Source organism: Trichosurus vulpecula, chromosome 7 (genome assembly GCF_011100635.1).
Source record: "Trichosurus vulpecula isolate mTriVul1 chromosome 7, mTriVul1.pri, whole genome shotgun sequence".
NCBI lineage: Eukaryota > Metazoa > Chordata > Mammalia > Diprotodontia > Phalangeridae > Trichosurus > Trichosurus vulpecula.
Genome location: NC_050579.1, coordinates 78,460,360 through 78,477,716, shown reverse-complemented (window position 1 = coordinate 78,477,716; position 17,357 = coordinate 78,460,360). Strand labels below are relative to the sequence as shown.

General features: G+C 42.8%; 1 protein-coding gene across 1 annotated transcript in view; it reads right to left on the bottom strand.

The window, feature by feature from the left end:
• CNN3 (calponin 3) overlaps positions 1-16,896 on the bottom strand; it is a 35,199-nt gene extending 18,303 nt beyond the window's left edge. Inside the window, exon 1 of the mRNA XM_036767577.1 lies at positions 16,549-16,896. Coding sequence (XP_036623472.1) covers positions 16,549-16,605 — 57 coding nt within the window. The 5' untranslated portion in view covers positions 16,606-16,896. The remainder of the gene's footprint in view (positions 1-16,548) is intronic.
• Positions 16,897-17,357: the final 461 nt, after the last annotated feature.

Here is a 17,357-nt window from a genome sequence, read left to right as displayed (position 1 = left end):
CTTTTTTTTTTTTTCCATTTAGACTCAAGGATAGGGGAATATTCAAAAGCTCATGGACCACTAGGAAGGCTGAATCCTTTATTATTTTCACCTAGCTCCAGAACTCTAAAATCCATAACGTAGATGATTTCCTAATCCTATACTTTCTTGAAGAAACACCTGGGCTCAGGTCGCACCTCTGACACATGCTGACTGTGTGACACCTAGCAACTCACTGCCTTACCTGGGAGGTCTATCAATGAAATCATAGGTCCAGTCAACCCCATCCTTTATATTAGTGAAATCAAATTAGAGCATATGTACAATGCTTCACAAACCTCAAAGTGATGTGATGTGTGTACACACGCGTGTACATTTTACATCAAAGACAAAGATCTCATTCCCTAAAACATTCCTAGTTATACTTTACAAGACACCAAAATGGAATATGCCGCTAGGTGGCACAGCACAGAGAATGCTGGGCCTGGTCTCAACAAGACCAGAGTTCAGATCTCACCCGGACCCCAGCCATGTGAGCCTAGGAAAGCTGCTGAGCTTCACTTTGCCTCAGTTTCCTCAATGGTAAAGTAAGGATGATAACGGCTCTGGCCTGACACAGTTGTTGTAAGGATCAAAGGAGGTAACAACCGTAAATAATCAGCACAGTACGATACAGGAAGCACTACATGAATGTTAGAATGTCAGCTATTATCATTTTTAAACATTGGCACACTGATCCTGACAGAGGCGACCGTGAGGCAAAAGCCCCAATCCATGTGCCCACTCTCTCATCTACATAAAATGGCAATCATCTACAAGCAGAGGGCATCTTTGATGAAAGTATTGCTAGGAACACGCAGATTTTCTTTCTGCAATATATTCAATGGTCCACATACTATTTCACAATTAAATCTCAATCCGACTGTTTGTTGTTTTGTCAATTAAGAAAGAGCCTTTGATTCAGGAGAGGCTAAGAATCTCTACACGCCAAATTCATTCAAGATTCCTTGGAAGAAACAGCAACAGAAATAACTGACCAGGGACCCTCGGGTGCTAAGCATCAGGCGAAGAAATACCTAACAACAGCTAGCGTTTATAACAGCACTTTACACTGTTCTCTCATTTGATCCTCAAAACAACCCAGGAAGGCAGGTGATTTTATTCTCCTTATTTTACAGGATGAGGGAACTGGGGCAGAGGCTCAGTGACTTACCCCGGGGTCACAGCTACCAAGTGTCTCAGGCTGCATTTGAGCTCAGGATATTTTGATTCCAGGTCCAGCGCTCTATTCACTGCACCACCTATCTACGGTTAGGTGTTAACTGGCTCGATCCTAGCAAGTTAAGTACTATCGTCTCCATTTTATGGAGAGAAAACATAGGTTAAGTGACTTGGCCACACAGCTAGCAATTGTCTGAAGCAGGGTGCTAATTCACGTCTTCCAGACACACTGCAAAGCTACCTCTAATCTTATGTTCTAGTTTCTTCACTTCACACCATATAATCGTTCTGGTCTTAGAGACCTGGGTTTATTTAAAGCAGCTGGTGCATCTCTCTCTCTCTCTGTCACACCCCCCCCCCCCCACACACACACCTCTAGAGTTTTCAATTCCCTCTCGACTACAATCGTTTTACCTTTTCCAAATCAAGCGTCACGGATGGGTCTTCCATAAGTAGGTTTCTCTTACACAGTCTTTAAGCAAAGGACAGATGTAGATGGCTTCTTGTTGTTGACTATACTATAAAGGAGATGCTCTGGGGTGTTATGGCTTTGACCAGAAAGCTGCGTAATTTTGTGCCAAGTTCTCTTTCTACTCTGACATGCTTTCTCTCTGAAACGGGTGGGGCAGTGGGGTGCCCTACAGGAATCACAGAGGTGATATTCAAGGCCCTAAGAGTAGATTTAAAGGCAATATGGGAGAAAGAAGGCAGGGGCTGAATGAAGCTTGAACCTCAGGGGACACTGAGGGAGCAGAGCTACAGAAGACAGAAAACTATCAGCCAAAATAGAAGGAAACCAATTACGATCAAAACCCCTCACTCCTCCAGCTCTCCTCTTCCTGTTAAAACTTTGGTCCTAATTTGTCCTTAAAAAACAAAAAAAGCTCTTAATAAGTGCTTACCATGTGCTCTGCACTGTGGATACAAACAGAAGGAGCTACACTAATTGGGGGAGACAACACACATAAAAGAGTTAGTTACCAGGCCTTCTGTATTCTCTGGTCCATTTTTTTTTTTTAAATCAAGGTGTGGCCACTGCACATGCTACAGCTCCTTGGTGCCACAGGTGAGAGTTACCTCGGAGACAGGCTAAAATCAGTTTGAGGGTAATCACAGGCCTCAAACCTGTTGGTGAGTTAGGGGGATGTCTACCCCAAGCATGTGAAGACTTCCCCTAGGGGAGGTGGGCAAATGAGAGCAATTCGTTCCAATGGCCAGGAAGGCAGAAGCAAGAGCTGTAAAGCACTTAGAGACTAGTTAGACATTAAAGAGGCCAATCTGTTCTGACTTTTGTCTTGCCACTGGACCCTCACTTAAATCCAATTCATGCACAAGTCATCATCTCTCTCTAGTCCATATATAAATACTGTTAGATAAATTGCGTAAGATGTCTATGCAAATGCATGGTGAAAGCTGAGAAATAGACATCCTTCATCCACTTGGTCTTTCCTGTGTAGATGGACAAGTCAGACTCCTTTGAGTGATTATGGATCTCTTTCAGAAGACTATAGTGTTCTGGGGCTTGATCAAATCAGCACAATATCATCTATAAATAGGAACATCTGTATAATCTCAGCATCTACAGGCGGCATCTCTTCAACAGGGACTCTGCTGCATTCTCTCCATCACAGTGACAAATGCCTTCGTTAAACATATAACTTGTACATAGCTATTAAATAGCACCACTTATGTTTTGCATTATTGAACATGTATAATCCCTATCAATTGCTTACTGTCCCAGGAAAGGGGGAGGTAAGGAAGGGAGAAAATTTGGAACTCAAAATTCTTAAAAAAAAAAAAAAGAATGTTAAAAATTGTCTTTATATTTAACTGAGGAAAAATAAAATATTATTTAAAAAATAAATATCACCACTATAATTTTCCAGGAATCACAGAAAGATGCCAGAAGGACTCAATTAAAATATGGATTCTGGACACCATACTCACCTTAACACCAATTACTGATAAAAATCTGGAAATAAATCTGGAGTAAAAAGATGGTTGTTTCTGAGTAATTAAAAAGGGAAGCATTAAATTTGAGAAACAATCACAGATTCACTAAGAATAAGTCATATCAAAGCAACTTCATGTTACAGTAACATAAGCTGGATTGTAATACATATAGCTAGAGCTCTGTGAATGCTCATGCTGCCAAAGAATATCAATTAGTAAGTCCATTTCAGCCTAAAGGGAGGGCATGAGCAGTATGCCAGGGCCTCTGGACAAGTTAAAAATTGGTTTAAACACAAAATCTGAGAGAAATGCAAAGATCTCTATGTAAATGATGGGAGGAAACTTTCGATATCAGTAGCTCCCATGAGAAAGTGGCCATTTTAGTTAACTGCAAACGCAACAGGAGCCAATGGTGTGGTGTGGTGGTTTCAAATCGTTAATGTATTATCAGTCTGCATTTGTAAATGGAAAATAGCCAATAACGGAAGGACACAACCTAAAAGAAGGAAACTGGCAAATGAGGGAATGGTCAGAGGAATGGATTAAGTTGGAAAGAGGTCCAGAACTGTATTTCATAAATAACAGTTTAAGAAACTATGCATGCTTATTAAGAAAAAAGACTGCAGGAGTGTGAACAAACATTAGCTATCTTCAACTCATGAAGACTTTTAGTTCAATAGTTAACTACTGTGAAAGGGAGTGAATTGTTTTACCAGTGCCATCTAAGATCTGCCTTGGCCTTCCTCCTGCCTTATCTCCCTCATCCCCAACATCCCTGCCCAGTGGTCATTGCTGGGCTGTTTGATCAGGGCAGAGGAAGCCCCAGCAGATCTGACAAACTGTCCTACAAAATCACTGATGCCAGTCTGGCCCCTGAACATAGTGGAAAATAAGATGCCTGAGGCATGTACTTGGAACTCCAATCTGATGAAGGGCGCCTAGATTTCTGGCTGCCCCACATGGTCATGGAGACAGCTGTTCTTATTGAGATGCTGGTGGTGGCCCTAGGTGCCATGGTACAAGGGTCTAGTTTCAGCATCTTCTCCATCTAGAACCCTTCAGCAGTTGCCACTGCCAAAAGGAGCATTCCTCTGCATGCGTGGAAGGGGAAGTTAGATTAGGAATAGCACTAGTGCATCAAGCAGACCCTCTACTGTAAGAAGGCGCATGCACTGAACATGAGCCTCAAAGTCTCATCAAGCCAGACATCTCATTCTTCACTACGTCCAGGGGTTGCCTCATAAAGCAGCAAACTTCCTCATTACTGGAAATTAGGAAAGAGGTCAGTAAGAATTTATGACAAATAGATTTTTTTATCCCAAATTTAAAAAAAAGAAATAGAAGTAGTAGGAGATATAGATAGACTTTTCATTTTACATAGAAAGATAAAATATATTACTGGTGAGACACAGCACCATAGAATTTAGCCATGGAAAGGGCCTAATTTTACAAGTCAAGCCACCTCATTTGTTCCTAGTAAGGTGTAGATTCCCCAACATGCCAATCACATTCTCAATAGAAAAATCAGTGCAGGCAACAAGACAGTAAGTTGAACTTTTTTTTTTTTAAAGCATAACTATTTGTTAAGGATGTTTCAAATAGGATTCTTATTCAGTTATGGGTTAGACTAGCAACTCTTCTAAGTGAAGGGCACTCAGAGCTGACCATAAATGAATGAAGAAACATTTATTTAAGTGCACATACTATGTATGTGCCAAGCACTACACTAAGCTCTGGCATGGCTTCAAGCATTTCATTCTAACTGGGGGAGAGACAACAGATGTGGGGTTTCAGCTGCAGTGGAGCAGCAGAATGGATGGAAAGGTTCCTGTTAGCCCTTACTTCTGCCACATGACCACCTACTTTTTGGGTATCTTTTCCCTCAATTCAGGCACACGAAATCCTTGAGGTCGGAGGAGTTTTCTTTTTTAAATACTCAGCACAGTACCTGGCACATAGTAAGTGATCGACAAAAGCTTTTCCCATTAATTCATTCACAAATGATAACTGATGATATGCTGTTGCCTACCTTGGTCCCACCTAGCTCCCAGTACTCTTTTCTTGTTTAGGAAAGGCTGAAAGGAGAGGTTGAATTCCAGGTCTTTGAGAGCCTGTACAAATGCCCAGAGGATACAAGAGAAGGAATCTCAATCCAAACACACGGAACAAGTCATAGTCCAGCCTGGGTGAAAGGGAGGGAGTTATGTCAAACAAGACTGGAAAGAAAGCTAAGATGGTGCCTGGTTACAGAGGGATTCAAATGCCAGGGAGAGGCACTTCAAATTCTCCGGAAGGCTCCTTAGGAGCCAATGCAGGTCTGTTAATATAGCAAAAAACCTGTACCTTAGAAAGATTCTTTTGTCAGCTGTGTATAAAGAATGGCTCAGAAAGACTAGCGGCCTGAAGCAGGCAGGAACAATCAGGAGGTTGTTTAATAGAGCAGAGAGGGTGGAGAGGAAGGTCTGAATGAGGGAGACAGCAGAGGGAACAAAAGGTTGAATGAGAAAAAGCCTTTCCTGCCTACTCACAGAGTGTGAAGCGCTGTGTCGGGGGATACAAAGAGCAGCAAGGCAGCCCCCAGCCTCTCCAAGAGCTCATTTTCTAATAGGAAGAGACAAGGGAGAGACGTCTCAGCTGCAAGCTGGCCGCAAAGGCCCTGCCATCCTAAAGGAGCCAAGCACAGAGTAACTCATCTTTTTTGTTTCAATTGATAAAAACCATATTCACTTGTTTTGAATGACTGGCAGTGAGAATTCTCATTTCTTACTGATGCCTAGAGTAAAGATCAAGACCTGAAGGATGGATAGCAGGCACCAGAAAACTATGAACAGATGATTCCTAAAAGAAATATAAGTTATTAACAACCACATGAAAAGAGCCTTCAATCACTAAGAAAAGGAATTCAAACAACTGATGTTCCACCTTACACCCATTAGATTGGCAAAGACCAAAAAAAGGGAGGTAACAATCCCTGGAAGGGAATAGGGAGGACACGAAGCTCTACCAGCTGAACTGTGACTTGTGAATGGTCCCACCACTCTGGAAGAATTTGGAGCTCTGGCCAAAAAGCCACTAAAGCCAGGGGTCAGCAAACTAGGGCCCGCAGGCTGGCAGGCTGGTTTTGCACACCTCCTGAGTGAAGGGTGATTTTTACATGTTAAAAATAAAGTGCTAATTTTTTTAAAGTGTAAAAGCCATCCTTACTTCTCTAGCTGGCCCTTACAAAAGCAAACAGCAGCCACTTGGCCCTAGAGCCATAATGTGGTGATCCCTGCACTAGGTTACAGGCAGTTAGGCGGCGCAGCAAATAAGAGTGCCAGGACTGGAGTCAGGAAGACTCATCCCTACCCAGTTCAAATCTGGCTTCAGCCACTTTACTGTGTGACCCTGGACAAATCATTTAACCCTGTTTGCCTCGGTTCCTCATCTGTAAAATGAACTCCTAGAGAAGGAAATGGCAAACCGCTCCAAGAAAACACCAAACGGCGTCATGAAGAGCTGGACACTACTGAACAGCAGCAAGCATTAGGCTATGACTACTTCCTCTGACTCACTAATATTATGAGACATATACCCCCAAAAGATCAAAGACAGAGAGTAAATGCAAGACCAAAGGACCAGTAAATACAAAAAATATTTACAGCAATTTTTATTGTTATAGCAGAGCTGGAAACAAAAATTTGTTTCCCCCTAGGGAAGGCTGGATTTCAATCAATTTTCAATGCAATTACCAAACTCCAACAGACTGATGAAGCATGCTTCACTCCTCTAGGCATAGGGAGAATGGACCAAAGTGCAAAATGATAAAACATTTTCAGAACTATCCATACAAAGCAAGCTTGTTAGGAATTGGATCTAAATGACCTCACCAAGACATAACACCAATAAGACAAATATATTAAATGTACCCCATTATATGTAATTTCAATTGGTCAATGTAGTTTGGACTCATTTCTTCATGCCAATAAGGTGAGGAAGAAAAGATCCAAATGACCCAAACCCTAATCTCACATAAAAAAATGGGATCCTCTGCCCCTCCACACACACCCAGTGGCTTTTAAACAATTCAAAAGGTTACAGGTTCAAAGGACAATGTGGTATGGAATTCGGAGTCAGAAGATATGGATCCAAGTTCTACCTCTGAAAAGAAAAATAAGTTTCCTTTCTCTAGACAAGTTAGGGATTATCCCTGATTGAATTGGTGTAGCAAACTCCAGGATTAGGAAACTCCTACCAATGGGGGCCTGTTCCTTCTCCACAGCTAGTCTTAGAGAAAGGCCTAGCTAGAACACGGAGAGGTGATTTGCCAAGGACACACAGCCAGTAGGTGTCAGTCAAAACTTGAACCCAAATCGTCCTGGATTCAAGGGCAGTTCTATCCACTACCATGAAGGGAGGAAGGGGAAAGATTAGGGAAGGGATTATCTTTTTTAGGAGCTCCTTAAGGGAAAGGCCTGTGTCTTATTTGTTATTTATTCCCTTATACATGGGGCAGAGTAGGAACTAAAACATTTTTTAACCCTACATAAAAAGGGCCAGAAAATGCTGACAAAATTTCCCCTTAATACTTAAAAAAATTAACCATTGTATACCTTTCCCTTTATCATTAAAAAAAAAAATGCAGAGAGGCAGAGCTCTGAGGTTTTAAGTGAAGGGGAATGAGGACCTAAAGCCTTAACCATTGACCAACAGTTGTTTGCATAAGATCAGGGATGACCTTCTCTAATCTTTCTTTGTGTCCCCAGCACTCAGCACAGTCCCTGGCACATAGCAGATGCCTAATAAATGCTTCCTGACTTGACTTCATCCAAGTATCAATAGTGAACCACTGAAGGTGGTACTGAGCAGGGGATTAATATGATCAGTTCTGCACATCACTTTGGCAGCTGGTCAGTGACTATCAGGAGATTAACAAGACATTTTTCAAAAAAATAAATCTAATCTATCAAAAAAAGTTCCAAATCACTACTAGAGAAATGCGAATTAAAGAAACCTATAGTTCTACTTCACATCCACAAGACTGACAAAAAGGGAAACCAATCAATGTTAGTGAGGCTGCAGGAAAACCTGAAGGCCACGTTGGGGTAAATGTGAATTGGTCCAGACATTCTGGAAAGTAATCTGAAACTGTGCCCATAGGTGACTTAGCCACGCACATACTCCTTCACCCAGAAATTACCACTGTGCCCATACCCCAAAAACAAAGAGAAAAAGGTTCCACGAGTACAAATAGTTATAGAATTATTTTTGTGGCGACAAATCGAAAGAAACTAAGGAGGTGCCCATCAACAGGAGAACGGCTGGAAAAACTATGGCATATGAAATGTAGAATATAATTGTGCTTTAAGAAATGATGAAAGATGGGTGGAATAGGAATGATAATGTAGGGAGGGAGAGAATTGGAAACTCAAAATTAAAAAAATGTTCAAAAATATAAATTTATTTCAAAAATAATAAAAATTATTCATTTAAAAAAAAAAAGAAATGATGAAAGAGACAGTTTCAGAGAAACCTGAGGAGATTTCTATGAACCGATGCAAAGCGAACCAAGCAAAACCAAGAAAACAATAAATACAATGACAATCATCCTATAAAGACAACAACTTTGAAAGTTGTAACAACCCTGACCGACACACTGAACAACCACAATTCCACAGACCTGAGAGGTAACGGTAATGGTCTTGGTGCAGAATGAAACATGTATTTTTTTTTTTGGACATGATCAATGTGGGAAATGTTTTGTTTTACTATGTGTATGTTATAAGGTTCTCATTTTTCTCAATTTTCTCTCCATCCCCCTCTCCAATAAAGGGAAGATGGGAAAAAGAAAACAAGTTTTCAACTGAATTTTTTTTTTGTAAAAAAGAAAATTATTAATCACATTTTAAAGATCTTAATCCTTTTGTAGAAACAATCCTCAACTAAGGCACAATAAGAGGAACATAATGGTTAAATTAATTCTACTGGGCAAAGGGTCTGAAGTTTGGAAGCATTTTTGGCAACTCCTCAAGGAGCCCCCAGCTGTCAACATGATACAGATCAAACATGTCAAAGCTAGTTACACCTAAAACGGTATGGCTACTGCTTGGATTACCATGAGAAAAAGAGAAAGAAGGAAAGCTGAGAGGCTTAAAGAAAACGACTGGTCTAACGGCCAAACTGGCAAACAGCATCACGCTGAGGAGATTCAGACGAAAAGAACTATCAAGATGCACAAAAAGAGAAATCCCAAGCAAGAGAATGATGAAAAAACTCCCTAAGGAGCAGTGCCTGCGTATCTGCCGGACAGAGAGGAGCAATCAGGAGCCAAAGTCCTTTCCAACATTAAAACAGAAAAGAGAAACCTGGTAAATGGGAAGTCTCCTTGCCAAAATTTGTAGCCAGGGAGAAACAGAAGCTTTAAAGGAAAGCAGGGAATGGTTACTAAAGTCGGCTCTGTTGGGGATGGCCTTACTAGGAAACCTTTGAAATATTAGGCCAACGGGTTTGCGTTTTAAGAAAGCTCACATACCTCATCCTGAACTTAAAGTCATTTTTTGCCTGCCCATACTTGGTGTGAAGAATCCTTCCTCCCCACTATATACATCTTTGGGTGTTATTACCAAAGGGACTGTCGTTGAAATGAATGTGAGTGAACTGGGTCTTGTTACACCAGGCAAAGTCATCTGGGGAAAATATGCACAGGCTACCAACAACTGGGAAAATGACGGATGCATAAATGCTGTCTTTCTTGTTTGACTGACCGATGTAGTTGTTCTACATCTTCAACAATTATTAAAGATCCCACAATATATCAAGAAAATAACAGTCACTACATTGAACAGTCACAAAACAAAACCAAAGATCCAATTCTACGCATTGGTTATTTTGATTTGAGATTTTTTTTTCTATTCTTTTATGAGACTTTTTCCCATTCTGAAGTAGTAATTTTAAAAAATGCAAAAAACTCCAAAGGTAATTATTAATTTTAAAGAACCATCCTTCCTCCCCCAAAAAAGATTAATAAGTAGCAACTTGACTGAAATGCTAGGGGGAGGGGTAAAAGAAGAGAGAACAAGTGAAATACCACTTGGACATCTTGAAGAATACAGGCAGCTATGTATGTGATAAAATCCCTTTCATTTAACAGCTGGAACTTAGATGCAAACTTCAAAGTTGCACAATGCTTTACGTACATTATTTTATTCTCAGAACTTACTGTGGTGTACATGCTATTATTATCCCCATTTTACAGATGAGAAAACTGAGGCTAAAAAAAAAAAAAGGTTAAGTGACTGGCCTAAGGTCACACTGCTCATAAAAGTCAGAAATTGGAAATGAACTCTATTCTTCCTTATTCTGGAGGTCCAACCCACAATAGTCACCTAGCTCCCTCACAGATGTTTAAACTTGGGGATCCGGGTCAGTTTTCCCTGACATTTCCTATTCAAACTGCCAGTACTCAGGCTTCACCTTCATCCTCATTTTGTCTCCGAATCTAGACTCTCCTCTTAGGATCCTGGGCTCTGATAGGAGGCTTCATATTGCCCAGAACCAAGGTTTCACATCTCTAACTCTGTCTCCTCATGCTTGCTTCTATTTAATGTACTGTAAGCTCCTAGAGAGCAAGATCCATCTTTGTTGCTGGCATCTGTATCTCTAGCACTTGACACAGTGCCTGGCACACAGTGAGCTCTTAATAAATGCTTTATCATTCATTCATTCATTATGATCCTCTTACCATATCTTCTTGAATTATATCACTACTCTGTGTAAGTACGGTTGGGGAGTAAAGACAAGACTACCAAACCAAACTGTATGGAAGGGTTCACAGTAGACTTTATTACCCAAAGTTACTGACATGGCCCAGAATTTTACATATTAACTGAGCCTGAAAAAGGCCTTAAAGAACTGTAAAGTTCTTAACTTGGGGTCTGTGATCCAAGAGGTTCATGGCTAGATTTCAGGAGGTCTATGAAATTGGATTTTTAAAAATGCACCTTTATTTTCCTTAACAACCAATTGAAATTTAGCATTTCCTTCCTCATTAAAAAAAATTTATTATTAAAAAATGTGGTCCTCAAAGAGGCCCAGAGGCTTCACCTGACTGCCATAGGCATTCATGACACAAAAGTTTAAGAATCCCATTTATTTAAAAACATCAGTCTATCTTTTCATATAGTCATTTGCATGTTGTCTCCCTACAGAGACATTGAGCTCCTTGAGGGCAGGGCTTGTCTTTTACCTTTCTTTGTACCCCAGGTACTTAGCACAGAACCTGGTACTTGTGCTTAACACGACGGGTTCGGTCTTCAAGATGACTGAAATCTTACCTAGTCAAAGTTGTAAACAAACTATGTGAATTTCTGGAAAACATAAAAATTGTTTCGTTGGGTTAGCATGCTTTCTCTACAGTGGCACCACGGGAAATGCATTGTCATGAATAACCTAGCCTTCTCTCAAATATTAAGAGATGTATTGCCAAATTGCACATATTTCTTTTCAAAATGTGGACATGATGAATCCAATGTGGAATTGCCCAAACATTTTGAGGTAATTCCTGTTTTTTCTCTTTATCCTTAAAGTAGTGAATGTGAAATGTCCTATTTGTCTCCACTGTTCCTCTGAAGAGTTCTGTTCTAGTACATAGGGGTTTGATAAGCAAATCCATGACCCTACTCTCTACACCCATTAGCATTTTAGAAATTTGATTCATACCCCATACAGTTCCTTGAGGGTTTTGCTTGCATCTTTATACTCCCAGCAACTAGTACAGAGCCTTGCCTGTAGCGTGTGATTAATAAATGTTTATTTAATTCAATTACTGAATTCAGGCTTGTTATAGGCTGAAAATTCATAATTGTTTTTACTCTGTCCTTAGACATCTCCCCCCTCCTCTGTTCATCTTAGTTGCCTCAGAAGAGAACATTACTCAACTCTCAGATATAACAATGTTCTCTTCTCAAAGTACACTCCCTCAAATTTCAGACTTTTTGACCAAAAAGTAATAATATCAATACGTAATTTCATTAGTGTAGGTTAACCTCCTACTACACCACCCCACATAATGATCACAGTTCCTCTACAATTTAAAAGATCCTCTTCATTCATTTCTGAGTACAAAAGATTTCATCAATGAGCTGCCCCAAATTGGCTAGACAGACTAGCCCTCAGATCTGGAGTTCAGGCTCATACCCAAAGCCTTTCCAGCCTGGTAGAAGCCACTAGAGCTCCTCACCAGGAGGCTAAAGATGCAGAAGCCACTGCACAGAGAGACTACTAGAAAGTGGAAGGATCGTGCCATGTGTGAGCTGAAAAAACTGAGGATGTTTTAACCTGGAGAAGTCTTGGGTAGACACGATAGCTATGAGAATCCTTGGTATCTAGAGAAATAGAAACAATGGGTAGAGGTTGTGAACAGACAAACTTAAGCTTCATAACTACTGCAGAGCTATCCCAGAGTGGAAGGAGCTGCTTTGCAAAGCTGTAAGTTTGCCTTCCCTTGATGACCTCTAGCAATGGCTGCCACAGAGGAGCTTCACTAAGACCTAACAATGGAAATCCGTACATCTGTGACTCCTACCACACAGAACAGGGATAAGATTTTTTTTTTCCTGCTTGGCCCCATTATTAGGAGCATTGAGTGAAAGTTGCCAAACTTCAGGCTTCAAAGAAAATTTCTTAACAAGTAAAGCAATCCAACAAGTAGGAGGTGGATGACTATTTGTTAGACATGCTACAAAAAGAATTCCTATCTAGGTACTGACTGGACTAGAGGATCCTTCCAATGTTCACTTTCTATAATCCTATTTTATGTAATTTATTAAGAAGCAGCACTTGGCATAGCAGGTAGAGTATTAGACCAAGTTAGGAAGATCTGAGTTCAAGTCCTGCTTTAGACACCAATTAGTTTTGTGACCCTCAGGAAGTTATTTTAAACTTTCTCATTTTCCTCATCTGTAAAATCGATATAATAACAACATACTTCACAAGGCAGGGTCAAAGGAGATAATAGCACTTTCTATGTTATTTACCTTTACATAGTACCTACATTAATTTTAGCTATTATTAAGCTATACATACCACTTGGTATTTAAAGCTTTTTTAAATGGTGACTTTTATGTACTCAATGACCAATTAGGAAAGGGCAGGAACTTCTCCATTATTCTGCAAAATATAGCAGTCATTCACTGCCAAGAAAAATAAGCTATTTGAAGGACTGCCAAAATTATTTGTACCTCATATATGTAGAAAACTATACAAAAGGCTAGGAGATATTATTGCTGCCTGCCAAGAGTAGTCATCACCCCCAGATTCATGAAACTAAAGCTATTAATTTATATAAACATGCCAGGCATATTCATGAGTCAAGACATAAAAGTATCAAAGCATGTTTAAAAATGTTATAGCTCCCCTTCCCCCCAAGCAAACAGACATTTGAAGTGACTTTCCAAAATCTAACACCTACACAATGGGGCTAGGAACAGAGGGAGGGGAGGAGGGGTTCTCATTTCAAAAGCAAGTCTACAGAAAGGGTAAGCACTGATTTTTTTTTAAATGCCAAAGTAGTTTGTTGGGATTATTTCCTAAAAATAAATGATGCACATTATCAAATAAAGGTATAGAAGCTTGGAGAAGTCAATTACATCTACATTTCACAGATTATATATCTCTATATATATTACACAGAGGGAAAGGTTACTTGTCAAATTCATTAGGCTAAAACACCAACAAAGATCAGCTGATCCTTGTTTCCAAAGAGTGTTAAATGTTTTTTTCTGAAAAGCAAGTTGCTACTGGTGGATGATACTGTGGTGACAGTCATCAAGTAATCACAGGACCTCCTCAAAGTCAACCAAGAATACTCAATTTACAATCCATTTAGAAAAAACTCAATAGATGATCTAGACCATTGTCAATGGTGTCAAACTCAAAACAAACTAAAGAAAAAAAAAAAAGAAAAAGGAGGACCTTGAGGCCTCCAAGTTGAGTTAGAAAATCACATATTAACTTATCTATGTTCCATTCTATTTTTATTGATTTCGTTAAATATTTCCCAATTACATTTTAATCAGGCTGGAGCTGCACTTAGTACTGAGGTCCATGGGTTTGACATACTACTTTTGAGATTGTGAAGAGCTTTAGATAATCCCAACCTACTCCCCAGTACAATAATTTAAAAAAAAAAATTCTTTTTATACACAAACATTCTTCCAGCAATGTCCCATGGCTGTGACCCTTAGAACACCACCATCTTTGGAAAACCACGTTGTGAGTAACCCAAAGGGCAGTTGAAGACAAGCACACTTCAACCTATTCTGAGATGAATCTCCCCAAACTAAAAAAAAGAGATGGTAAAAGAAAGCAGGCTGGTAAGGTGAGAAAGGGAAGGGAAGATAACAAATAGCCACAGAGTGCAGCACCGGTACTTAGGCGACATAGGAATGCCTCCAGCAAGGGTGGATCCTCTGGAGGGCTTATGGGAGAAAATGGACAAAAACTGAATAGGAAGAGAAGATAAATACGAGGTGAGATCAGCAAGAGGGAAAAGTTCCACCTCAATGAGATCACAGAATTACTACCTAAGGCATAAGGTATAAGCTAAGGTAACAAAGCCTTTAATATGTACATTTATTGTTGCTTTTCCTGCAATATCAAACGGCATTCCAAAATACCTAATGATTCTTCAGTAGCCTTCTCTAGCCCCCCACAAGGGTTAACAGTCACAAAATTTAAAACCCTACAATTTAGTTTCTTAACAATCTTCTATACCCAAACCACTCATCACCTTTGCCCTATTTCAACGAAAATATTTTAAATATATTGAAAGCCTTTTTAACATGTATGTTACAGTCCCTGAAGTTAAATTACGTATATACAACCAATCGTAATATATTGCATATACCTAATATGTATATAATGTGCGCATGCATATACATATATCGCTTAGTTTAACTGTAGATAAGTAAAAATTAAAGCAAATAAAAACTAGGCCGGGATAAGCATTTTCTTATTATGCCCCTTGGGGAATGAGGGGAGGGAAAGCAAGCAGACAAGAGTGTCCCTCGGGAGACTGTAATATCTCCCTGTAATTAGCACCGGTTCAATAGTACGCCCCAGTGCTAGCTGTACAGGCTTGACATTAGCAATATGTAACAGGCTATCCTTAAAACACCAGGCAGTCAGGTGAATTCAGAGGCAATCCTGAAATGCTTCGGCTCCCAGGAGGTTAATGGAAATTGAAGGAGAGCAGCCCAGCTTTGTGGCTCTTTTGGCTGCAACAGCAAAAAGGAGAGACAATGAGCATTCTGTGCACGGATCCGCTCCGATTGGTCGGTTTCTTCCCCCCCAGAAGCTCCTGATGTAATGTGCTTGGAATGTAGGGAGGGAGGAAGGAAGAAGGGGATTTAGGGAAGGGGGGAGGAAACTCCTCTCATCTTTTCCTCCGAACCAAAAGAACTCAAAGAAGGCAAATACCCCCATACCCAGTACCAGGCAAAACGCGCCAACGGGCGCAGCCCAAGATGAAAGATAAAAGCGCTATCTATAAAGCCCAAACGCTCACACCCACACCCAAGCCCATTATTACTGGGCACTTAAAGAAAAGACACAAAAGCTGGCCGGGCGAGTAAAGTACAAGCGCCCGCAAACTTGGCAGCGCGCTGCAAAAGTTGCCGAGTCCGTGGCCAAATGCACCTCCCAGCCGGGCGCTCTGCTCCTCCGGCGGAGACAGCGGCCGTGACCCGCCACCTCGGCCATTGTACCGCCGAGAGGCCCCGCAGCGCCACCTCCGCGGCCCCTGCGCCCGGAGAAAAGGGGAGCCGCGCGGGAGCTGGAACAAACTGAGCCTAGCGAGCCAAGCGCACAGCATCCCACCCTCCTCCCTCCCTCGGTCTGGGAGGGAACAATAAGGGACCTGGGATCTGGCCACGTAGCCGCCCAGATTCACCACGGCCGTGGGCCGAGGGGATGAGGAGGTAGGTGGGAGGGAGGAAGGAAGGAAGGAGGGAAAAAAGAGGGAGGGAAGAAGCGGTCGGTCGGCCAGCAGCCAGCCGATCCAGGAGACGGCCGCGGGAGGGAGGCAGGGGCGTCCTCCCCAGCTCGGCGAGCTCTCGACGCCCCCGCCCCATCCTGCAAAAACAAAGCTAAAGTGAATGGACGGGGGGGAGGGACGGGGAGGGGACACGGAATGCGTCCAGACCCGGGAGGCAAGCTCAGCAGCCTCGAGTCCCGGTGGAGGCTTCGCAGCACAGGGAACAAAGCCGAATGAGGAGGAGACCAACAGGGGGTCACACAGGACCCTGCCCGTCCATCGGTCTCCTTCCCCAGTCCCGGGACCACCCCACCCCACCCAGCCCCAGGCGAGGACGAACGCTGCCTGCTTCGACCTATCCCTGGCCGGCCGACCGCATTTACCTTGTTCTTGACCTCGGCTGAGAGCCCGTACGAAGGGCCCTTGTTGAAGTGGGTCATGGCGTTGGTGGCTAGAGTCCGGTCCGGCGTGTCAGCGTCCACAGCAGTGGATCCTGCTTCCTTCGCTGGGCCCCCGACGGCGGCGGCAGCTGCTGTGGATGCTCCGCGAGGCGTCCCGGGAGACAGCGCTAGAAAAGTGACGCTCAAGGAACGAGGCGAGGCTCCGGGTCTGGCCCTGGGACTGGGCTGGGCTAGACAGCGGCCCGCGGAACGTTCTAGTACGGGAGCAGATTCCCTTGCACCACCCGCGCCGCGGCTCCCCGCAAACTGCCCCCCGCCCCTCTTCCCGAAGCCTTTAGGGATTGGCGAAGGAGGCCGACCAATGGGAAAGCTCCTCCTCCCCGCCCTCTCTTTCCGAGGGGGGCGAGCCTGGCCAATTGAAAAGCCGAGAGGGAAGTTAGAGCCCTTCCCCCTCCCCTGCCCCCCCACCCCCAGCCCGGAGACTATCGGGCCACCTCGTGCCCCCGAGCTGGGCCGGGCGGGGCCCGGGAGAAAGAGGGAGAGTGGGGGCCTGGGGCGGGGCTGCTCTGGGAGCTGGGGGCGCCCCCCAGCCGAAGCCTGGAGGTAACGTCAGCTACTCGGCATCCGCCCCGGCCCGGGGCTCCCGTCGGCCCGCCCCGCCGACGACCCGCCAGTGCCCTGCGCAGAAGAGGAGGCCCGGGGTCCTGTGGACCCCTGCCCCTTCTAGGCCGCCCCAGGGGTCACCTGGGCTCACCTTGATCTCTTGGGGCAAGATTTGTGCCTCCCTTGAG